Consider the following 25,913-nt stretch of genomic DNA (forward strand, 5'->3'; position numbering starts at 1 on the left):
GCATGCTCAAGGAGGAGTGGCAGAGTTCCAAGAAGGACCCCTCCTCTTCTCAGAAATCTTATATGTATATCTACTAACATAAATTTGTGACAACCGGGACAGTGAGCGCGTGTGTTAGGAGGAGGGATCCCCCATGCGCTCAGCGCTGAATAAACAAAGATCTACTTAATAGTTACATTGACTATTGAGTTTCTTTATGATGCTTTTCTCGGCATCAATTCAGTGATGAATACATTGAAAAGGCAGAGCTACATCCAAGCAATAAGCAGCATAAGTTTTAGAATTTTTAAGACTGTGTTCAGGACACCTTTAAACTGGAATTGGTCTATCCTTTGCATATTAAGTTTTGCATCTTGCCAGTAAATCCAGGAGTTCGTGCTAGTCAGTTTAAAGTACCTCCCAGAAAAACATAAACCAGCACAAAACCACAACTGTTCCAGTAGTGCAACACCTGATTGACGGCTGCCTTATCTGTGATAGTACCAACGCTCCCCCCCAGCAAAAAATAAAAATCACAGGGCACTATGAGATGGCAGTACCATCTCACAGCACGTAAAGGCATCTTGTTTACAAAATTAGTGAGTTCATTTCCCTTAATCTTTTATTCCACAACAAAATAGGTAGTACAAATTTGTATACATTTAAAGTTTGGTTGTTTTTTTCTACTGATGAGAAAACATTTGATGTACCTTATGCAAGAAAATACTTTAATCAAATAGGTCTCAAGAACTAACTAGATGAAGGAAGTGCTTCTATCTTTCATCAGAAAACCACAAACAATAAACTGACAAGCGTGCTGTCTTTATAGTTGTTTATATGGAAGGGTCATTATCAGAAACACTTGTTTACTGCCTTTTAAATTAGCTTAGCACTTGTATGAAGGAGGGAACTAGATTTGCACAAGTTCCTAGTACAGCGATCTGTAACTGGTATCAGTTGGTTAGATCAGCAATTCGGCTTGCCCGGAAAGGAGTTGGGTAACACCCGTCCTCTAAAGGACGAACATGTCTCGGTGCCTATCGTTGCGCAGAGAAGGGAGCCTTGGGCCGGTTTTGCCCACCGGAGAAGACTGGTAGGAAGCGGCGGACAAGGAAGATGATGATGAGGGTGGCGGCGAGGCGAGCCGCTGCGGGAGAGCGGCAGAAGCAGCTGCCTGGGCCGGTACGGTGCCTCTCCTGGGGTTGGGAAGGAGCAAAGCCAGGGAGCTGGCCAGCGGGAGGCTCTGGGGGCCGGCCAGGTGCCCTGCCCAACACATCCCGCCTCCCGCGGGCAGCCCCGCTCCCGCCCCGGCGTCTTCTTCAGCTCTAGGGCGGTGGCCGGCGGCAGCAGGGTCGATGGTGGCGGCGCGGTGGCGGCGGCAGCGACAGAAGCGGCGTTGGGGGGTACCGGTGCTGCTGGTGGTCTACGTGGGCTATGTGGCCCTGGGCGCCGGGGTGCTGCAGACGCTGGAGCGGCCGGCCGAGGCACGGGCGGCTCAGCATCTCCTGCGGCAGCGCTGGGAGCTGCTTTCCAACCACACCTGCCTGCGGGGGCCCGCCCTGCAGCGGCTCATCGAGGTGAGCCCGCGTCCCAAGGGGCCAGCGCTGCCGGCAGTAACGAGAAACAAAACCCAGAACTCTTCTATGCGTACACATAACCCTGCCCCGAAGAAGCTGTCCGCGGCGTGGGGAAACCTTTCCGCGCAACGGGCAACTTCCTCCCGGCGGGCTCCGGGCTTCGCTGGGCTGCTCTGCCGGGGCTTCGACCGCTGAAGAGCTGCGCCGCCCCTGCGAGACCTCTGCAGGTCGCGGCGTTCTCTAATCTTTCAGCGGTGGCCGAACTCCCGCGGTGTGGTGATTACTCGGGGTTAACTGCAGGTGGGTTAGGTCCAGTTTGCTGCTGAGCTCACTGAGTTATAGGCTGTGACACCCTACAAGTGGTAATTCCTAACAGGAATTGGTGTGTCATGACAAGTTTTTTCAATTTTCTGCTTGTTATTTAAGGGGAAATAGAAAATAATTATAACACTACTTAAAGTACCCTTAAAAATATGTCTGAGAATGTTTCCAGGATGGTTGTGAAATATAAAACATGACTGAATGCAGTCTTACTGGAGAACAAGTGGGTGCATTTTATAATAGAGATGTGAACAAAGTGGGATAAATGGGTTTTCTCCTTGTTTATTTTCCATCTGAAGAAGAAAACCCACAATGTTGAAGTGGCTTCATTATTTATCCAAACCATTCTAGTTCAGTCAATGCTGGTGGTTGAATATGTACTGCTTGCTTTGGTCCATCTGCCTAAGATAGGTGTTGCCAAACAACAACAGAAACCCAGGGTTTTTCTGTAAAAGCAGCATTTGGTAGTGGCTGAAACCATAGTAGCTGGCCACCAGAGTTCAAAGGATCTAAAAAAGACTCGAATAAGTGTCTCAAATCTTGTCAGGAATTCCAGCAAAGACCTGGCAAACAGAATTATGCTGATGACCTATGTCAGGCTCTCATCCCTTGACTTTCTAATGGTAAGTGCTTTGTGGCAGTCAGCAGTACATTGAGGATATTATATAAATTTGGACCCTCATATGCTACCATGGTATTTATTCTCATTATTCATTGTGTGTGCTGCATACTGTGCTAGCTGTGGGATGTAAATAGAAGTAAGAAACAAGTGAGAGACCAGTCTGGCACTTCATAAAGGCAAGTCTGAGCTGAGCTTTGTTCTACACTTGTTATGGAACAATGAGTGCTTGACCTGCTTCTTGCCCTGAGATTGGAAGGATTTCACTTGCTGAATGACAGCAGTGAGGTGATAGTAGTGGAGAGAAGATAATGATCACACCTGAGTAGATAGAAAGGTCTTTCTAATATTGTTCTGATAGTTTTTCTATATATACCTCTACTAGTTCTTGATACTCTCTTATATGATAGCTGACCAAATCCCTTTAGACCAGGCATTGTTATAATAAGCTATGTGAGTACTTGGTTGGGACCTGAGCAAGCCCTAGGTGATGAAGTTAAAAAATTTTGTTTCATTTTATGGAGTGTCTGTGCATACCTTTGTACTTTGAAAAAAACATAGTCTGAGTTTGAATGGCTTTTTGTGCTATTTTTAATAACTTTCAGAGTGAGAAATTAGCCTTAAAAATATAATCCACAGGATTGCTTCTCGCTTACATGCTTCTCTGTTTTCCTGTGGATTAATTACTTGGTATTGGAAGCATGCTTTAAATAATCGGAGTTTTTTTTCTGTGTGGTACTTCATTATTGCAGTTGATTCCACATAATTTATCAGGCAGTGTCATCACTGTCCCTCTTCAGATAACAAATTTATATTCTAAATACGCAGCTAATTATTTGCTAATTAAGAAAGACATAAAGAGTGTTTGTGAAAACATAAAGCAGTGTGTGAATTTTAACTGCTTTGATATTACTGGCAATTCCTTGTGTCCTGGTTTAGCAGTAGCAGTCATTTTTTCTCCTCCTTAGTAGCTGGTGCAGCGCTGTGGTTTTGACTTTCAGCCTGGGAACAGAGCTGATAACACTGATGTTTGGTCTGACCAAGGACTTTCTGAGCCTCATGCTCTGCCAGGGAGGAGGGGAAGCCAGGAAGAAGCAGAGACAGAACACCTGACCCAAACTAGCCAAAGAGGTATTCATACCACAGCACATCATGCCCAGGATGTAGAACTGAGAGTTACCCAGAAGGGCTGGATCACTGCTGGGTGGGGGCAAGGTATGGTCGGCAGGTGGTGAGGTGTTGTATTCTCTTCCCTTGTTATTTCCTTTATCATTATTATTATTGGTGGCAGCAGTAGTGGTTTGTGTTATACCTTAGTTATTAAACTGTTCTTATCTCAACCCATGGGAGTTACATTCCTTCGATTCTCCTCCCCGTCCCTCCAGGAGCAGGGGGAAGAAAGGGGAGGGGGTGAGGGGGAGGTAGACTATGTGGTTCTGGTTTACGGCCTAGGCTTAAACCACGACACCTCATTGTTTTCTTACTGCTCTTTCATACTTCATAATTCCAAACTCTGTTTATTTTAAGTGTGGGGACAATGGGGAATAAAATCCCAGTTTGCTTAGCAATGTTCAAGTGCCATTTTACAACCTGTTTATTGCTCACTTCCTAGTTACCAACCAGGAGTGGAAATCCACTGTTCCAGCCCTTGCACAGATAGAGAGCAATAGAGAGCTCTTCCTTTAAGGAGCTAGCAGGAAAGAAGGGCATGAGGATGGACAGGAGGAAAGGCAAGCAGACAGTACTGTAGTAGCCAGAATGAATTCTCATTCAGTAATTTGTAGGGCTCAGTTTCTTTCAGGGGTGAAATAATTTTCTGGTTAACAACAGAAATGACAGAAGGAAATGGGAATAGTGGACCAACAACAGAAACTGATGTCAAGGGGAGAGTGTTAGTGTGCAACACCACTAGTGATAGGTCCCTGCTTCCCACAGCTGTTCTGTTTTTGTTGCTGGATATTTTTGCCCGGAACTGGCTTGCTCCTCTCCTGTGGGATGCTGAACAGTTTCACATTTCCTAAATAGTTGAAGGTAGCATGTGTGAATGCTTTATGTACAAGCAAACAAAACATGCATGCTCATGTGTTTACACATACATAAATGTGCATATGGGGAAGACTGACTTCATGCTGCCCCTTTTTTTTTTTTTTGTTATGAATTTGTTGTTGTTATATGCATATTTCCTTAATACAGTTGTTTCCTGTGTTTACTGTATTGTTCTATCCACATTCTATTATTGTAGGTGTATAATGCTATTTAAACCCAGTTGCTTACATAAACTGGGGAAAAGAAAATGCAAACTTAGCTAAATGAAATTTTTTAAATCTAGCAGGATTTAAAATTATTTAAAATCTAGCAGGATTTAAAAAAAACTGTAGTGAAAAAGACATAATTGTAAAGGGCAGGCCATAAACTAAAAGCCTGCAGGTGAGTCTAGATACTATTATCTCCAGAGTCAACAGGTAGAGCCACTCAGAGTGTTAGTTCACGTTTACTAGAGCAAAAAGATCCCATGTAACTGGGAGGTCCTCATCAATACCTTGGCTTGCACTGACATTGAACCAGCAGAGATTTGTGCCAGGTGTCAGGAAATTCAAGCCTCCAAATACAGTTTACTAAAATCATCTTGCTTTCACATGATGCAGCAGTGAGGGACTCCTAAGGGATGAGCATCAGAGATCATCTGTTGGTGATAAGGGACTTTTAAGCAATAGAATTGGCTCTGGGTGTTGTGGAGCAGTGACATCTGTATAGAACTCACTTCAGTCAAATATCCATTGTTTTGTCACAAGTGAAATAGGGTCAATCCCCTGTAATTGTTCTACTTTCCTTCTTATCCAAATGTACTAACTGCTCCAGTTAAGTTATAGCCAATTTGTCATTCTCCAGACCTATTAACTAAAAAGAATTATGGATATCTTACCAAGAGTGTGAATTCTGTGCTTATAATATTCTATTACAGTATACCTTTGACAGAAGGTGTTAAAGAGTCTTTATTCTGCAAGGCGTTATGCATTTAGTATTCAGTAAAGCAGTTCTTTTCGAAAGGTGAGAAGACCTACTGATGAACTAGTGCTTCTAGTTAGTTGACTCTTCCTAGGTCTTCAGGTCAATGATGTAAAGTTTAGTACCTGTGTTTAAAAAGAGAAGATGGAGAGGAGGCACAGGAACCTATTATTTATGTACCTCTGCCTAAAAAGAGATGTTCGTTGACACTATCAAATTCTCAGTAACAGCTGGTTAGTCTTGGTGGGAACAAGTAAGGAAGTGCAAAAAGCTGGAATTAACCAGTAACTGTCTCAAAACCAGACAGGAGAGATGGAGACACACAGCTAGCAGTGGATATCTAAAGTGGATGTCAGTTAAACTGGTAATGCAGTACACATGTGCCGTGGTTTAAGCCCAGCCAGTAACTCAAACCCATGCAGCCACTCATTCACTCCCTCTCCCCTTTTCTTCCTCCCCCTGCTCCTGGAGGGATGGAGAGGAGAATGGAAAGAAGGTAACTCCCACAGGTTGAGATAAGAACAGCTCAGTAACTAAGCTATAACACAAAACCACTGCTGCTGCCACCAATGATAATAATGATATGGGAAATAACAAGGGAAGAGAATAAAACCACTCACCACCTGCAAACTGATACCCAGCCCGACCTGAGCAGTGATCTAGTCCTTCTGGGTAACTGCCCCCAGTTTATACACTGGGCATGACGTGCTGTGGTATGGAATACCCCTTTGGCTAGTTTGGGTCAGGTGTCCTGTCCCTGCTTCCTCCCGGCTTCCCCTCCTCCCTGGCAGAGCGTGAGACTCAGGAAGTCCTTGGTCAGAGTAAACATTACTGAGCAACAACTGAAAACATCGGTGTTATCAGCGCTGTTCCCAGGCTGAAAGTCAAAACCACAGCACTGCACCAGCTACTAAAGGAGACAAATGACTGCTACTGCTGAACCCAGGATAGTACCCATCCCTTATTGCAAACCATTCACGTCATGCTCAGATCCCATGTTTTTCAATATGCCATTGCTTTTGTCTCGTATGTATACATATATATATATATATATGCACCCACACCCACACAAAGAGAGAGATATCATTCCTTAGTGCATAATCCCTATGAAGCTGCTGAGTTCATCCGGTCCATGATGTCGAGCTCTGTCTCTTATAACAGTCTTTCAGAGCAGGAGAGAGAGTGTACAGTGTTGGATTGTTGCCTGCTGATGACACTGTGGAACTCGTCTGGTCACTGCTGAGCTTGTCTGGTTTCGTCAAAGTTCATTCTTTGTTGGGATGATGATAGGAGGGAAGTCAGGACCAGTCACTGATGATCTGCAGACATCTAGTTGGGGGCTAAAAAAGTGCTACATAGCAGGCAACAGCATACAATTGTGTTCATTGGCTGCTTTGCCCTAAAATCAAAGCCCCTTAAGGTACACATGGGACTTCCCCATCTTCCCACATTACTCACCAAGTATATCTGAGTCCCTGAGCAAAAGCAATCCCACGAGTGGGTTTGCCTTTACCTGAAGCAGGAATAACCCAGACTGTCTTCCCCAGCAAATTCTTCATGTGCACCACAGGAACTTTGTCCCCTCCTACAATATGTGAAAGTTCTGACTGAGCTGGGCCAGCCCTGTTGGCAGATCCTCTGGTGTTGACCAACCAGGTGGCTTTTGGTAAATGGGTATCCCAATGTCTGAAGGTCCCACCACCCATTGCTCTCAGTGTAGTTTTTAACAGCCCATTGTAACGTTCAGTTTTCCCAGAGGCTGGTGCATGGTAGGGGATGTGATAGACCCACTCAGTGCCATGCTCTTTGGCCCAAGTATCTATAAAGTTATTCCAGAAATGAGTCCCATTGTCTGACTGAGTTCTCTCTGGGGTGCCGTGTCACCACACAATCTGTTTCTCAAGGCCCAGGATAGTGTTCCGGGCAGTGGCATGGGGCACAGCGTATGTTTCCAGCCATCCAGTGGTTGCTTCCACCATAGTAAGCACATGGTGCTTGCCTTGGCGGGTTGGTGGGAATGTGATATAGTCAATCTGCCAGGCCTCCCCATATCTGTACTTCAGCCATCATCCTCCATACCAAAGAGGCTTTAACTGTTTGGCTTGCTTAATTGCAGCACATGTTTCACACTCATGAATAACCTGGGCAATAGTGTCCACTGTTAAGTCCACCCCTCGATTACGAGCCCATCTATACGTTGCATCTCTGCCCTCATGGCCTGAGGTGTCATGGGCCCACCAGGCCAAAAATAATTCACCTTTATGTTACCAGTCTAAGTCCATCTGAGCCACTTCAGTCCTAGCAGCTTTATCCACTTGTTGGTTGTTCTGGTGTTCCTCAGTGGCTTGACTCTTGGGTACATGAACACTTACATGGCATAATACCTTCACCACCAGGTTCTGCACCCGGGCAGCGATATCTTGCCACAGTGCAGCAGCCCAGATGGGTTTACCTCTGTGTTGCCAATTGCTCTGCTTCCATTGCTGCAACCACCCCCACAGGGCATTTGCCACCATCCATGAGTCAGTATAGTCAGTCAGTATATGAGTATATGAGTCAGTATAGTACTGGCCACTTTTCTCGTTCAGCAATGTCCAGGGCCAGCTGGATGGCTTTCACCTCAGCAAACTGACTCGATTCACCCTCCCCTTCAGCAGTTTCTGCAACTTGTCGTTGAGGACTCCATACGGCTGCCTTCCATCTCCGATGCTTTCCCACAATACGGCAGGACCCATCAGTAAACAAGGCATCCTGCTTTTCACTTTCTGATAGTTTATTGTATGGTGGGGCCTCTTCAGCACGCATCACCTCCTCCTCTGGTGACATTCCAAAATCTTTGCCCTCTGGCCAGTCCATGATGACTTCTAGAATGCCTGGACGACTGGGATTTCCTATTCGAGCTCGTTGTGTAATTAGTGCAGCCCATTTACTCCATGTCGCATCGGTTGCATGTGTAGAGGAGACCCTGCCTTTGAACATCCAGCCCAGCACGGGCAACCGGGGTGCCAGGAGGAGCTGTGCCTCAGTGCCAATCACCTCCAAAGCAGCTCGAACTCCTTCATAGGCTGCCAGTATCTCTTTCTCAGTTGGGGTATAGCTGGCCTCAGATCCTTTGTAGCCCCGACTCCAAAAGCCGAGGGGTTGATCTCGAGTCTCCCCTGGAGCTTTCTGCCAGAGGCTCCAGGTAGGACCATTCTCCCCAGCTGCGGTGTACAGTACATTTTTTACATCTGGCCCAGTTCGGACTGGTCCAAGGGCTACTGCATGAACTATCTCTTGTTTAATTTGCTCAAAGGCTTGTTGTTGCTCAGGGCCCCATTTGAAATCATTCTTCTTCTGGGTCACATGATAGAGAGGGCTTACAATCGAACTGTAATTTGGGATGTGCATTCTCCAGAACCCCACAGCACCCAACAAAGCTTGTGTTTCTTTCTTATTAGTTGGTGGAGACATTGCTGTTATTTTGTTGATCACATCTGTAGGGATCTGGCGATGTCCACCTTGCCATTTTATTCCCAAAAATTCAATCTCACAGTATCACAGTATCACAGTATGTTAGAGATTGGAAGGGACCTCAAGAGATCATCTAGTCCAATCCCCCTGCCAGAGCAGGAACACCTAGATAAGGTTACACAGGAATGTGTCCAGGCGGGTTTTGAATGTCTCCAAAGAAGGAGACTCCACAACCTCCCTGGGCAGCCCATTCCAGTGTTCTGTCACCCTCACTGAGAAGAAGTTTCTTCTCAAGTTTAAGTGGAACCTCTTGTGTTCCAGTTTATACCCATTACCCCTTGTCTTATCATAGTTTGCCATTGAGAAGAGCCTGGCTCCATCCTCATGACACTCCTCCTTTATATATTTATATACACTAATAAGGTCCCCCCGCAGTCTCCTCTTCTCCAAACTATAGAGACCCAGCTCCCTCAGCCTTTCCTCATAAGGGAGATGCTCCACTCCCTTAATCATCTTAGTCGCCCTGCGCTGGACTCTCTCCAGCAGGTCCCTGTCCTTCTTGAACTGAGGGGCCCAGAACTGGACACAATATTCCAGATGCGGTCTCACCAGGGCCGAGTAGAGGGGAAGGAGGACCTCTCTCGACCTACTGACCACCCCCCTTCTAATACACCCCAGGATGCCATTGGCCTTCCTGGCCACAAGGGCACAGTGTTGGCTCATGGTCATCCTGCTGTCCACTAGGACCCCCAGGTCCCTCTCCCCTACACTACTCTCTAACAGGTCGTTCCCCAACCTATACTGGAACCTGGGGTTGTTCCTGCCCAGATGCAGGACTCTACACTTTCCCTTGTTATATTTCATCAAGTTTCTCCCTGCCCAACTCTCCAGCCTGTCCAGGTCTCGCTGGATGGCAGCACAGCCTTCTGGCGTGTCAGCCACTCCTCCCAGCTTAGTGTCATCAGCAAACTTGCTGACAGTACACTCAATTCCCTCATCTAAATCATTGATGAATATATTAAATAATACTGGTCCCAATACTGACCCTTGAGGCACTCCACTAGATACAGGCCTCCAACTGGACTCCGCCCCATAGACTACAACTCTCTGGCTTCTGTCCTTCAGCCAGTTCGCAGTCCATCTCACTACCTGATCATCCAGGCCACACTTCCTCAATTTAGCTATGAGGATGCTGTGGGAGACTGTGTCAAATGCTTTGCTGAAGTCAAGGTAGACCACATCCACCGCTCTGCCATCATCCATCCACAATGTTATTTCCTCATAAAAGGCTAGGAGGTTGGTCAAGCATGACTTCCCCTTGGTAAAGCCATGTTGACTGCCCTTCATAACCCTCTTATCCTTGACATGCCTTAAGATGGCATCAAGGATAAGGTGTTCCATCACTTTCCCAGGGATGGAGGTGAGGCTGACCGGTCTATAGTTACCCGGGTCCTCCTTCTTGCCTTTTTTGAAGACTGGAGTGACATTTGCTTTCCTCCAGTCCTCAGGCACCTCTCCCGTTTCCCAAGACTTGGTAAAGATGATGGAGAGTGGTCTAGCAATGACTTCCGCCAGTTCCCTCAACACCCGCGGGTGCATCCCATCTGGACCCATGGATTTATGGATGTCCAGATTGCTCAACTGGTCCCTAACCCATTCCTCATGGACTAAGGCAAACCGCTCCAGTGACCTGACTTCATCTGAGGTCTCAGGAGTACAGGGTTCTTCAGGACTGCCTCCAACAGAGTAGACTGACACAAAGAAGGCATTCAATAACTCTGCCATCTCAGTATCTTCTGTCACCAGGGCACCCATCCCGTTCACCAGTGGGCCAACCTTGCCTCTGGTATTAGTTTTATCAGCTATGTATTTGAAAAAGCTCTTTCTGTTGTCCTTGACCCCTCTGGCCAGATTTAATTCTAAGGAGGCCTTAGCCATCCTAGCTGCCTTCCTACATCTTCTAGCAGCAGCCTTATATTCCTCCCGAGTGGCCAGCCCCTCCTTCCATGACCTGTAAACTCTCCTCTTCCACTTGAGCATACCCAGCAGTTCCTTATTCAGCCACGCAGGTCTCCTGGCCCTCTTCCTTGACTTCCTACGTGTCGGGATGCTCTGCTCTTGAGCTTGGAATAAGCAATTCTTGAATGCCAACCAACTATCTTGGGCCCCTTTACCTTCAAGCAGCCTTGCCCATGGGACTTCCCCTAGCAATTGCCTGAAAAGGCCAAAGTTTGCCCTGCTGAAGTCCAGGGTTGCAATTCTACTTGCTATTGTACTGGTCCTACCACACAAGATCCTGAATTCCACCATCTCGTGGTCGCTGCAACCAAGGCAGCCCTCAACCCTTACTGCTTCGACCAGCCCCTCCTTGTTAGTGAGGATGAGATCCAGCAGCGCTCCTCTCCTGGTTGGCTGATCCACCATTTGCATGAGGAAGTTATCATCCATACACTGGAGGAACCTCCTGGACTGTGGCTGGGTTGCTGAGTAGTCCTTCCAGCAAACATCAGGGAAGTTAAAATCCCCCACGACGACCACGGCCTGTGACTGTGAGGCCGCTCTCAGCTGCTTGTAGAAGGCCTCATCAACTTCCTCACCCTGATCTGGTGGCCTGTAACAGACACCCACAACAGTATCGCCCCTGCCAGCCTGCCCCTTAATTCTCACCCACAGACTCTCAACTCGCTCATCCCCTGTTCCTGGACAGAGCTCAGTACATTGTAGCTGCTCTCGCACATAAAGAGCAACCCCACCACCCCGCCTGGCTGGCCTGTCTTTCCTGAAAAGGACATAGCCCTCCATGAGTATATCCCAGTCATGTGAGCTGTCCCACCACGTCTCTGTAATTGCCACCAGATCATAATCTCCTGACTTAACACAGGTCTCCAACTCCTCCTGCTTATTTCCCATGCTGCACGCATTGGTGTACAGGCATTTCAAGGAGGGAGCTGAGCTCACCAATTTCACCCTAGCATTATAGGAGGCCTCCCGGTCTTCATCAATCCTAGACTGCTGCCCCACTGGGGCAAGCCCAGTTACAACCCCATCCCCCTTCGAATCTAGTTTAAAGCTCTCCAAATGAGCCCTGCTAATTCATGCCCCAGCATCCTTTTGCCTCTGTGAGTTAAACCTTTCCCACATGCCATCATCCAGACTGGAGCCTTATAAAACCAGCTGTTATCAAAGAACCCAAAGCCCTGCCTAAAGCACCAGTCTCGTAGCCAATTGTTTACGGACTGAATTTTCCCATACAATCCCACATCATCACCGGAAGATGGAAGAACTGAGGAGAAGATCACTTGAGCCCCAGACTCTTTCACCATCCGCCCCAAGTCCCTGTAGTCTTTCTTCATCCCCCTCAGACTGCGGGAAGCAGCTTCCCCCCCACCTGTCTGGAAAACCAGCAGCGGGTAGTAGTCTGTCGGGTGCACCAGGCTGGGGAGCACCTTGGTGATATCCCTGATCCGGGCTCCAGGCAGACTACACACTTCCCTATGATGAGGGTCAACTCTGCATATCGGGCCCTCTGTTCCTCTCAGAAGGGAATCGCCTACGACAATGACTTTTCTTTCTTTCTTGTCAGAGGCAGTCTTGAGGTGCGAAGTCGACCGCCTTTTCCTATGTGACCTTGTAGTTTGGCCTTGCACCACATCCTCACTTACCTCTCCATCAAGATCCAGGGCCTCAAACCTATTACTGAGGGGCACCTGGGGAAGCAGGGCAGGAAGGGAGGAAGGTTGCCCACGGTTCCGAACTGGAACTCGCTTCCAGCCCTCATTGTCTTTTTGGTCCCTTACCTCTGCGCAACAGCTACAGAGCAGGGGCTGTCTCGGGTCATCCCCCTCTGTCTGAGAGGACAGGGGGTCCATCCCCTTGTGGGGGGTATCTCCCTGGAACCGTTCCTGCTGACATGCTAGGGAGTTACTCCACCAGTCGATCTCCCTTTCACAGTCCCTGATGGTCCTCAGCGTCTCGACCTCCTCCTTAAGTTCTGCCACCAATCTAAGCAGATCTTCTACCTGCTCACACCTCACACAGGTGGAGTGCTGGCCTCCCTCCCTCGGCAGCAGCAGGCTCTGGCACTCCCTGCAGCCAGAGACCTGAACAGCCACGGTTTGGGACAGGATCTCTGTCTGAGTTGCTACAGTCTCCTTACTGCAAGCTCTCCTTCTGGAGGCGACCATATTGGTCAGCAGTCTGGGACACCAGCAACAGAGTCCACAACACGACCTGCTTGTTCCTCCCTGCGCCTGGTGGGCAGTGACCGGTCGCTGCCCTCCCAAAGGCTCTTTCAAGGCAAGGGGCAGGGGTGCGGTCACCGTTACCGCGGGAACGCCCCCTGCCACGTCAGCCGCTCTCTCGCAAGGGCTGCTGGGGCTTCGGGGATCTGGAGATGTCGGGAATCGCGATGTCTCTGCGCTGTCCCCTCTGATTTTCCTAATCTCTTCTGACCCTCGTAGTCTCTGAAGCGTGCCGGCTCCGGCTCTAGCTGTGCTAGCTCCGATCAGCTGACTGACTGCTAGGATCGAGTTGCAGCCGCTTTTAAATCTCCCGCCGTCACCGCGGGAACGCCCCCTGCCACGTCAGCCGCTCTCTCGCAAGGGCTGCTGGGGCTTCGGGGATCTGGAGATGTCGGGAATCGCGATGTCTCTGCGCTGTCCCCTCTGATTTTCCTAATCTCTTCTGACCCTCGTAGTCTCTGAAGCGTGCCGGCTCCGGCTCTAGCTGTGCTAGCTCCGATCAGCTGACTGACTGCTAGGATCGAGTTGTGCACCATCTCCTGTGCAGGTCCCTTGACCTTACTCCGTTTTATGGCAGAACCAGCTTTTAGTAGGATTTGGATTATTCTCCTCCCTTTCTCAAAAACTTCTTCCACTGTATCACCACACACAATAATGTCATCAATGTATTGCAGGTGTTCTGGATCTTGCCCCTGTTCCAGTGCATTCTGGATCAGTCCATGGCAGATGGTAGGGCTGTGTTTCCACCCCTGGGGCAGTCGGTTCCAAGTGTACTGGATGCCCCTCCAAGTAAAAGTAAACTGTGGCCTGCACTCTGCTGCCAAAGGAATTGAGAAGAATGCATTGGCAATATCAATCGTGGCATACCACTTGGCTGCCTTTGACTCCAGTTCATACTGAAGTTCTAGCATGTCCGGTACGGCAGCACTCAACGGTGGTGTGACTTCTTTCAGGCCACAAGAGTCTACTGTTAGTCTCCACTCTCCGTTAGACTTTCGCACTGGCCATATAGGGCTATTAAAGGGTGAGAGGGTCCTGCTGATCACTCCCTGACTCTCCAGACTACGGATCAGCTTATGGATGGGAATCAGGGAGTCTCGGTTGGTGCGATACTGCCGCCAGTGCACTGTTGTGGTCACGATTGGCACTTGTTGTTCTTTGACCTTCAGCAACCCCACAACAGAAGGATCCCCTGAGAGACCAGGCCAGGTGGACAGCTGCTCAATTTCCTCTGTCTCCAAAGCAGCAATACCAAAAGCCCATCGGTACCCTTTTGGGTCTTTGAAGTACCCTCTCCTGAGGTAGTCTATGCCGAGGATGCATGGAGCCTCTGGACCAGTCACAATGGGATGCTTTTGCCATTTCCTCCCAGTCAGGCTGATCTCAGCCTCCAGTACAGTCAACTTTTGGGATCCTCCTGTCACTCCAGAGATATAGATGGGTTCCACCCCTTGACAGCTTGACGGCATCAGGGTACACTGTGCACCGGTATCTACTAGAGCCTTATACTTCTGTGGGACCGATGTGCCAGGCCATCTGATCCACACAGTCCAGTAAATCCGATTGTCCCCTACCTCCACCTCGCTGGAGGCAGGGCCACTCTAATCGTGATCACAATATTGGCCACTTATGTCTTATAGACAGGGATTAGTCTTCTTTATCACAGGAGCTGGAGTAAAATCAGCTCTTCCACTCCATCTGGGAACCTGCTCACCAGAGACTGAAGCTGCAGCTTTCATGGGATGATCATCCTTGACCTTCATTCTCCTCTTCAGTTCATGCACCCATTCCTCCAGAGCTGAAGTAGGTTTTCCATCCCACTTTCTCATGTCTTCTCCATGATTCCGCAGGTAAAACCGTAGGGTGGCCCGTGGCGTATACCTTCTGTATCTTCTCTCTCGAGCAGCTGAGATGTGGGTTGGTACATGTGAGGAGCTGGATAGATCAGATAGATCGTCTCTCAATTGTTTGAACTCCTGAGACAGCTTTTCCACAGCTGAAATGATGGAAGAGGTGAGATTGTCTTCGAACCCTTGGAGGTGACGAATCACTTCATCCGCTGTTGATGGTGGTACGTCATGCCAGGTTATTGCTGCCAATGAATGAGCATATGATAATGGTGCACTCCTTGTAAATTTCTGCCATATGGGTCATGTGCATTCAACTTCATCTGGATCTATGGGTCCTTTCCCTGCATCCAGCCTGCGACAGATCATCTCTAAAACAGCTGATTCCATCAGAGACTGGATGCCTTTATTGTGGTCCAATTGGCCAAACGACTCATAACATCATCCTTCTAGGGAAACCTCTCTTTCATAGCTGCCAAGAGCCACCTCCAAAGGCTGAGGGACTGTTTCTCTTTTGCAATTGCTTTGTCAATTCCCCCTTCCCTAGCCAGTGATTCCAGCTGCTTGGCTTCCCTACGTTCTAGTTTGTGAACTTTGGCGCCATTGTCCCAGCATGGGAGCAATCAGGTGATGATGTGCTCCCCTGGATGATGGTGAAGTTTTTTCACATATTCCATAGCCCCACTGAGGTCCAGGGTCAAGAAGTCACCTCTTCTTCTTCCTCTTACTCTGATCCACATAATAATAATTCTTGTTCGGATGCTGTCACGTGTAGTAAGTGCATTGGTTCTTCATCTTTCTTCACTGTATGGGTTGCTTTTTGTGCCTCTTGTTTGCTTTTCCCCTTGTGTACAGGGGCAACCACTATTGGCATGAAATGGCCCTTTGGTTTAGCTGCAGTGACTATCCCTGTGGTTGGAGTCGATGCAGTGTCTGCCACTAGGGTTGGAATAGCTGCAGTGTCTGTCACTAGGGTTGGAGTGGCTGCAGTATCTGTTCTCAGGGTTGCTGCAGCTGCTGTGCTTGTGGTTTGAGTAGCACCAGCAGCTGTGCTGTCTGTTGCTGTTGGGGTTTGGGTAGCTGCTGTACTTGTCACTGGGGTTGGTGTAGCCGCTGTACTTGGAGTAGCTGCGTTATCTGTTGTAGTCAGAGTTTGAGTAGCTGCTGTACTTGTCACTAGGGTTGGTGTAGCTGCTGTACTTGGAGTTGGAGTAGCTAAGTTGTCTGTCGCTTTGCCATCAGATCCAGAGACAACTTTTTCCCTTTGAAGGTGCTGAATAGTGTTGAACAGTGCTATGCAGGCGTAGGCCAAGCCCATTGCTATGATTTGTCCCTCTCTGGTATGACCAGGATGACAACACACCTTGCTTAAGTGTTTTACTAGTTTTTCTGGATTTTGCACTTGTTCAGTGGTAAAGTTCCAAAGCACTGGAGGGGCCCACTGGCCTAGATACTTGCCCATACTCATACCATCGCACACACCCTTCCACTCATGACTGTCCAGCCTCGGGGAAAATCTCTTGGTCCTCCTATATCATCGTCTAACCCTAGACAAGACCCAAACCTGACTCTGCTTGACCTTTGAGATCAGAAGAAATGGTTGTGGGTAAAACACTCTGTATGTGTACCAACATGGTGATCCCCATCACAATCAGCAGGCAGGTCTCAAGGATATCCAAATGCTATTCAAAACCTTCAGAACTCTTAAATGGTGCTGTAAATAGTCTGGTGGGGGAGCTGGGGGTGTAAGTGAATGTCTCCTTCATAGGTTGACCACCCGAGGAGGGAAAAAAAGACATGTAATTGCTAAACACTTCCATTATACACCTCCCAAAGTATAAAAGTGATGAGCACACTGGGAACACAAGCCAGATCAGTTTCATGATCAATGAGTCTATTGTATTACAAGTCATTACCACAGAGTACAGTGAAACAAGAACCTTAGCCCAGGCCCCCCAGCCAATAAGCACTAAAATAGCAAATACTGGCTGTAAGTAAGGTACAACATGCTGAAACTCTGAAATCAAGAGCAACAACTTTGAGAAACAGTAAGTCAGCATTGTGACGAGTAACTATTGATCCAAACCAATGAATGCTTTTCGCATATACAACTAGACACACTCTGGTCAGATCTGTCGTTATCTCAACCCTTCGTGCCCTATGTTGGGCACCACAAAGAACTATTTTGGTTTAAGCCCACAGCTCAGAACCACACAGCCGCTTGCTCGCTCCCCCCTTTCTTTGTCCCCCTGCTCCCAGAGGAATGGGGAGGAGAATCGAAAGAATGTAACTCCCACAGGTTGAAATAAGAACAGTCCAGTAACTAAGGTATAACACAAACCACTACTGCTACCACCAATAATAATAATGATAAGGGAAATAACAAGGGAAGAGAATACAACCGCTCACCACCTGCCAACCAATACCCAGCCCGACCTGAGCAGAGATCTAGCCCTTCTGGGTAACTGCCCCCAGTTTATACTGGGCATGACGTGCTGTGGTATGGAATACCCCTTTGGTTAGTTTGGGTCCGGTGTCTTGTCTCTGCTTCCTCCCAGCTTCCCCTCCTCCCTGGCAGAGCATGAGACGCACAAAGTCCTTGGTCGGAGTAAACATTACTTAGCAACAACTAAAACCATCGGTGTTATCAGCGCTGTTCCCAGGCTGAAAGTCAAAACCACAGCACTGCACCAGCTACTAAGGAGAAAAATTACTGCTACTGCTGAAACCAGGACAACGTGGTACATGATAGAGACTCAGGGTTATGGCTGAAAGACAGAGTGACTCCTCTAGAATAAACCTAGGGAAGAAAAAGACGTAACTCTTAAATGTCAAGAGGGAACTGAATTCTATAAGAAGACACTGTATAAATTACTAGCCTAATTAAGAGAAAAAGGATAATCCTTAGGATTTCACCTCAAAATAGGTGTAAAGCAAAACATAAGTCTCTGGTTCTCAAAAAGGCATGCTAAGGGAACCAGGCAGGTGTAACAGTGTGTATGATTTAGTTCCTCTTTAGTGAATCTTGAATCCACAGCCCAAAATATACTTCAAGTGTTTTCTGAAAATAAGCAGTGGAGACCTATCAGTGCCTCTTCAATGGGAAAAGCAGGGATAATTCATCTGTTTTGTTAGTGTTTATTAGCTGCTTTCTCCTGTGTTCTTTTATAAACCACTTTTAATTCTTCTATGAAAAAGACCACTAGCCAAAAGGAGAAGTCTAGAGGAAAATATTAAATTAAGGCAAGTATACACTGATATCTTCCTGAATGCTCACTCAGCCTTTGTAATCCAAGGACTTCCTGTGCCAGAAGTAATTTCTGTGTATTAATAGCTTTATATGGATTTCTCTTTCATGAATCCACCTCTATGAGCACATCTGTAGAAAGGCAAGCTTCACTAGTCCTACTGTTCTAGGAAAAATCAATCTTTAATTTTCCATCATCATTGTTGCTGTGTCAAAGGTTGGTTCTAGATATTATAATAAAACCTTTTTTTACTTAAGGATACCAGGTTTCAGTTTTTATCTCTCCCCTCTATGAATCCTCCTCTTTAAGGATGTCACAGTAGCATTTTCATTCTAACAGTGAATGAACTTGTGTTTCTCCTGGGAGTGTCTGTTTATTCAAGTGTCTTTGATTTGCATGAGTATGCAGTGTTCCCCGAAAGGGGCTTTGCCAGGTGCCCGTGAGCCCAGTAGTTAATGGTGTTATCTGGATGTTTGATTACAAGATTTAACAAGGCTTACTTCAGAAGGCTCTTGAAAACCTGCTGCAAACATGCTATAAGTGCTTCAATCCCAGACAGAGGAAACAGCTGGCATGCTGCAAGCTCAGTGCTTGCTCTTTGCCAATGAGTAACAATACCTTCCTTCTCATTGAGATCAGTGCAGGATCATCACAGCATTTAGTGCTACTGCTTTAGCCTACCCACAGATTCTTAAGACAAATGCTGTACTTCTTGGCTGTTGCATCACCTCAGGGAAAGTTGAGACAAGGACTCTGAGATGCTGTGCTGTTAGAAACCACTGCAAAGCTGACATGGATGCTTATAACTGAGCAGTCTCTTGGTCCTAAACCACGCAGAACTGAAGTGTAAAATGATGTGAAATTTAATGACCTGGTTGCTGCTGCTTGCTTCTCACATGATGTCTTGTACAGGCTGCTTATTTCCCCTTTCTGCATGAAGAAATTTCCATTTCTTTTAGCCCGTTCAGCTACAGTTTCTTACAGTCCTCTGGGGTTTAAGTATTTCTGGCTTTAAAAGCTTGATGTGTATGTAATATTGTCAACCACTGAGCTTGTATCAGCAGGACATCAAGCGCAAGAATGGACATGCTATATGTGTGCATCAGTCTCCCTGATCAAGATGATGAGAGCTGGGCTATTGCTGTTCCAGCAGCTGCATGTTCAAGACTAACCACTTAGAAGAGTGGAGATCACAGGCTACAGAAGGAAAGTTTGAGAGAAATAACAAGCTTTTTATTTTCAAACTTAACCCCTAGTTTCTGGAGGAGAAAAGATAAAGGTCATCTGTATAAATTTCCAGTGTCTCCTTTGACATGGTTTAGTTAGGGAGTTTTTATATTTATGGAGACTGTGATTCCTGACTAGGCAATTGGCTGTAGCACTTCTTACACTTGGCCTGTAAGAAGTGGGGTTGGAAGGGGGAATTAAACACAACTATATAAAAAAAAGTCACACTTCCTGATACAGCCTTTCTAACTTTTTTTTTTTTCAGGTGGGAGGAGGCAGGGGCAAGTTTGATTCTTTCATGTCACTTATGCTGCATACTCATTCTTCCTGTCAGTTGCCCCACACAAGTTACAGCAACAATTCACAGAAGAAAGCAAGCTGTAATACAGCATCTGGCCCTTAGCCCTTTTCAGAGCAAAGTCTCTCTGCTCTATCTTGTGCACAGAAAAGCATGTTGTTAGGCTTTAATAGATTGTAAGGTGACCCTGAATGGTTTAAATTGCTTTGAGTTATGAGTAAACAAAGACATTTCTGAGAATGCGACTATTAAACAGCATTTCTTACTTGAATAAATGCATTGATCTCTGAGCTGCTCCTTGCTTGTAATGTGAGAACTAGTAGGTCTGGAGAAAAGAGATACTGGTCCTTGTAGTTAAGGTGCCGCCTGGGTCTCTGGAAACAGATTTTAATTCTCAGCCTCATATAAAATTAGTAACTTACAGTCTGTTGCATCAGCAAAATGGGACACAGTTTCTGTGCTTTGGAGGCCTGAAGTGTTGGTTTGCTTTTGATGGATATACAAACTATGACTTTGTAAATCCTGCAACTGGTGCAAATCTAACCTGACAGCAATTCCTTTATCAATGGTGATAGCTTCATCAGCAGCCTTATTGTTAGGATAAGGTAAGCATTATTTGATATCCGCATATCTTGCCCAGAGGTGATGAATTTTATGTATTCTTGGCTACAATTTACATTCCAGGATAATCAACTCTCACGGATTGTTCGTCAGTGAAATGTTTAGTGTACATGCTGTGATTAATGCTGTTTTGAATACAACTCAATTCAGTATCATTAACTTTATTGGCATGAGAAGGTATAGTCAGGTAGTGGGCACTGTTACAACAATTGATATCTTATTTTGGCACAACTGCACATTTCAGCATAGTGAATTCTGAATCTTTCCCAGGTAGATTCAACAGAATTGGACATAGAATCATAGAACCATAGAACCCTTAGGGTTGGAAAGGACCTGAAGATCATCTAGTTCCAACCCCCCTGCCATGGGCAGGGACACCCCACACTAAACCATGTCACCCAAGGCCTCATCCAACCTGGCCTTGAACACCGCCGAGGATGGAGCATTCACAGCCTCCGTGGGCAACCCATCCCAGTGCCTCATCACCCTCTCAGTAAAGAATTTCTTTCCTTATATCCAATCTAAACTTCCCCTGTTTAAGTTTGAACCCATTAACCCTTCTCCTGTCACTACAGTCCCTGATGAAGAGTCCCTCCCCAGCATCCTTGTAGGCCCCCTTCAGATACTGGAAGGCTGCTATGAGGTCTCCACGCAGCCTTCTCTTCTCCAGGCTGAACAGCCCCAACTTTCTCAGCCTGTCTTCATACAGGAGGTGCTCCAGTCCCCTGATCATCCTCGTGGCCCTCCTCTGGACTTGTTCCAACAGTTCCATGTCCTTTTTATGTTGAGGACACCAGAACTGCACACAATACTCCAAGTGAGGTCTCAGGAGAGCAGAGTAGAGGGGCAGGGTCACCTCCTTCGACCTGCTGGTTGTGCTCCTTTTGATGCAGCCCAGGATACGGTTGGCTTTCTGGGCTGCGAGCACACACTGCCAGCTCATGCTAATATAATCCATTTATTCATATTTATATCCCTGATGTGGGGACATAATCCTCAATACTAGTAGACAGGCCATCCTGTGTAGTCCCCATCTCCTACCTCATGCCGTATACATATACCTCAGTGTAGACAAGGGATCTGTATAATTTACATATGCATGTGTATTTGCTGTTCTGGGACTTCTGCCTTGAGAATATCCCATCTGGGAATGCTTTCTTTTCCTAATGAGTATGTCATAAGGTAGTTCTCAGAACTAACTGGCCAACCTTTCTCTAAGTAGCTCTTGCCCTCCCATATCTTCCACACTTACTTATATGACCTACCATCTGCATGTACAACTTTTTCTTACACTGTAAATGCCTAGTGCCCTTTCCTTAGAAACAATATGCTGGCTTTCAGCTTTTCTGACCTCTCAGTTCTTTGGTCTCTAAGGTCCAGGATATCCCCTATTAAAAGGGAAACAACAGAGTTGGAAGTAGCCGCTCTTTGCAACTTTACCAGCCAGCGCTGGAAATGCCAGTCATGCAAACTTGCTATAAGGGGGCTTGTGAGATCTCATGTATTTCTCTTTGCAGGATATTGTCCAAGCCTACAAGAGTGGCATAACCCTCCAGGGAAACACCACTAGCCTGGGCAGGTGGGACTTCAGTGGGTCTTTCTTCTTCTCCATCTCTGCAATAACAACCATTGGTAAGAGTTTGCTGCATGCAGGGCTGCCTTATAGGTGGGATGGGAGTGGGAATGAGGATGTGTACTATCAGATGCTGATCTGGTCCTGTGGGGCCTCATGTAGCTCGATAGATCATAGAGTAGGTAAGCACCCATAAACCTAGCCCCAGAAAAGCTTTGTCAGTGCAAGGGCAGTAGTGATCTCTAACTAGATACAGGGATTAGTTGCTTGGCACATATCCCTACTAAGTTACACAGCTTTCGGGGCCTGAACTTCACAGTGCTGCACTGCCTGTGCTTTCCCAAGCGTAGTGCTCTCTGAGAGTTTTAAGGTGAATTGTGCATTGCAATGAGCCTTTCCTGTCACAGGGAGAGGGAATGACTTTGAAAAACTCTTGATACTGGCTGTTAAATCCTTGGAGGCTGTATGTATAAATTATTCTTTCTTATTACTACTTGTTTTGGATGAAGACCTGCTTGTTTAGGTGAAAGTCAAAAAGCTAGATAAATAAAACAGCTGAATCAGGTTTCAGCAAATGAGTAATGCAAAGCCTTGAAGAAATGGTGGAAATAAGTGGTGGGGAGAGAATGGAAACAATAAGGTGTATTTAAGTATGCTGTTACTTAAAACAGATGCTATTAATTATTGTCACTGCATGTCCCCAGTCCCCAAAACCATTAATAACTTGACCTGACATCTTTTTCTTACTGCATGGCTCAGTATTATAAAAACCGGGGGGGGGGGGTGGGTGGGGGGGGGAGAATGTGGAGAGATGGTTGTTGGATATCAAAAACTTTCCTGATTCTTGTTGAATCTGTCAGATCTCTTCAATTTCAAGTACAGTTTTAGATGAAGAATTTTCTCTGAGCACCCACGTGGAGCATTCTTTGGATTTCTCTTATCGTTGTTGAATATACATTGACTTCAGAACATTAAGCCTCCAGACAAGAGGTCAGAGAGAGGGGTTTTTTTTGCTGGGGGCAGAGGGTGTGGTACCTTCCTTTGACTCGGTGCAGCTTTCTGCTCTGCTCTTTTGCACACGTATTGTTCTGGCTGGGAAGCGTTTGATGTGTTGTACTACCAGATACGGGTTGTACCAGATGATGGCAGTGGAGGCTCATTAGCCAAGGCTACACTGGCTGTGGGTTTCCAGTTTAGAGCCTGGCCTTTTGCTTCCAGCCTTCAGTACAAAGCAGCATCTGCTCAGAGCTGCTCTGCATGTTTCAGTAAGTTAACCCTTCAGTATCTAAGCTGTCAAAGTAACTCTGCTTTCCACAACAGATTTAAGTTAGCGACATTTGGGAAGAATCAAATTTATCATCTTACAATACCAGAGGGTTTTGTGATGTTGGCAGAGATCTAGACTAAACATTTCTGGGTGTTGCTCCATGAAAGGCTAAGTTGCTCCTTCTTAATTTCTTTAAATAAACTCCATACCCTGATAGCTGGGGGATGACAATGACTGACTTGATAGGAGAGGCAAATAAAAAGAAACAAATATTACAGCTCTCTATATCATGGCTTTAAAGCTGATATTGTGACTCTAGGGACTTGTTCATGATTGTTTGATTGTGGACTTGAGAATGATGTACAAGTCTCCTCTATGAAATGAACATCAGACAATTGGGTCCCAGATCTTGCTTTTTCAAGTGAAATTGCTAAATGGATACAGGTTAGTGTCTCTACACTATGTCAATAACAGTATGTTGAAGAGGAAAATAGAGATGACCTCACAGAGCCTCACCTTGAGTCTGTTACCCATACTCTTGCTTTTTGCAAGTTCTTGAGAACTTGGTGCAGCCTCCTTGACCCAGACATCACTGGATGGCTGAGGAAGGATAACTGATGATGTATGTCAAGTAAAGAGAAAAGGTCCTTAACCAGGAGCTCAAAGTTCAGAGGAGTGATTCACAATATGAAGCTTCATGTAAAAGGCATGGCTATTGGGTAAATGACATAGCTGAGAGAGTTTGAGAAAGGTTTGTTGAGGTTTTTGTGTCCTTATGTGGCAAGGAAGAGCTTAGTCCAGTATGTAAGTATGAGACCATTGAAAGCAGGTCACACTTCTCAAGATTAATGTATAGGAGTTAAAAAGGCATTCTGACAAATGAGTTCAGAAAGGACTGAGTAAAAATGATAATGGAGAAAAGTGTCTCAGGAACTTAAGGGTACTTAAGGTTTTGTTGAAGAATCTGGGTGGACTCTACTCCATGTGTTCAGGCAGTTGCAAGTCCTTTCTCCTGTTTGTCTCTTCAACATTCTGTCTCTGCAACTAATGCTATCTGTGTCTTGCTGGCCTCTTACATGATGCACATGATCTTTGTGGCTTTTGCGTCAGCTTTTTTTTCCTTAGTTTTCTCAAACAGCAATGCCAAAGCCATTATCGCTTTTACCTTCATCACTTCCCTTTGAGATGCCCTTTCTGCTCTGTCAGCTTCTGTTTTCTGCTTTAGGTGCTTTAACCCCCTTCAGAAGGCTTGGTGTGTTTCTCCAGTTCCTAACAGAGCACAGTTTCACTGGGATATGGAAGGGGATGTTAGCTACTTTAGCAATTAACACCAACTGAGGGATATTAGCTTCTTTTCCTACTGACAGTTTGAACCCCATGTCTCATCTTGCAGCATCTTCTGTGCTGTACCCTTCTTCCATTTAAATGAGAGCATCATCTATTTCCACTTGTGATTAAAAGCAGTACATAAATTTTGCTTAAAAACCGAGGTTTTAACCTGAAGGCTGGGCACACTTGGTACCCTAATCCCAAAGGTTTAAAGAACAGACATGTATGAACCAAAATCCGCTGTTTAAGGAAGTACCCCAAAGCCTGTGTAGTTTTCTGCCCAGTCTCATAATTTGAATAGAGCTGCATTTTTAACTTTTGATCATGTGATTGGGCAGCCCTGGCCTTCTGCTGATTCCTTCTCCCCGTTGTTGTGTTTCTGTGCTTTCTTTAATGCTGTATTTTACATGACATCCCAGATCTTGTATGTTATCTCTTTTTCTGCAGATGTTTCCATAGGAACCCTCTCTTCAATGCCATGAAGAATCATTCTCAGAGTTCCCTTAGAGCTGTAGTATTAAACATGATTAAAGAAAAGCTTATTTTCTGTCTCTTTTCTCTCTGAGACATCTTTATCCCTTCCAACACAAAGTCTTTCCTTTCTGTGTTTACTCTCCTCCTAGTTAGTTTGGACTAACAGGGCAAATGTCAAAGCAAGTTCAGAGTGGGTCGCAAGATGAAAGTTCCTGAAATCAAATGACTACAGGGTGGTGTATTTTCAGAGAAGGTGCTAGGGAAAGGATCTGTGATGAGACTGAGGTTGTCTGTCCTAACCTAAGAGTAGAAGAAAAAGTATTGTCCTCTCTAGCCTGAACATTCCCCTCTATCTTGGGTGGGTGGATGTCATTACTTAGTGCTGCCTTACTGCTCCCTGATACTTAGCAAAGTTCATTTGTATGAATTTCAAAGACCCTTTTTTAAACACAATATTAGACAAGTAAACTATCTTATAGTGAAGAAATGAACTGGAAGACCTTATTTCCATCCTTTCCTTCTCTGGTTAACACAGTATCATAGCTCCTGACAATAATCCCCCAAAGGATTGAGGGTAGCAAAGAGGCAAGGAGCTGTCTATAGAGTGAGAGGTGGTACTTAGTACATTGTCACAGACATGTTGCCACAGATGATTCCCATGAGGGAAAAAAACCAACAGCTACTTTAGGGTTGTAAAGTCCTGGCAATGCAGGGCTTTGGGCCAGCAAGAGTTTCTCTAAGACTTGACTCTCTGTAGTGCTGCCTAGCATGGGATGGAGCAACTAAGAAACACCCAGGCTTCTGCCTATTGCTGGCTGGCAATCCACTGGGAA

The 25,913-nt window shown here is 46.2% G+C and overlaps 1 protein-coding gene across 1 annotated transcript in view; it reads left to right on the top strand.

The window, feature by feature from the left end:
* Positions 1 to 1,334: 1,334 nt before the first annotated feature.
* The window catches only part of KCNK17 (potassium two pore domain channel subfamily K member 17), a gene marked incomplete at both ends in the record, with an annotated part of 35,053 nt that continues 10,474 nt past the window's right edge, over positions 1,335 to 25,913 (top strand). The window contains 2 exons of the mRNA XM_080615760.1: positions 1,335 to 1,556; positions 21,955 to 22,069. Coding sequence (XP_080471886.1) covers positions 1,335 to 1,556; positions 21,955 to 22,069 — 337 coding nt within the window. The remainder of the gene's footprint in view (positions 1,557 to 21,954; positions 22,070 to 25,913) is intronic.

Source organism: Psittacula echo (assembly GCF_963264785.1).
Source record: "Psittacula echo genome assembly, chromosome: 4".
Lineage (NCBI taxonomy): Eukaryota > Metazoa > Chordata > Aves > Psittaciformes > Psittacidae > Psittacula > Psittacula echo.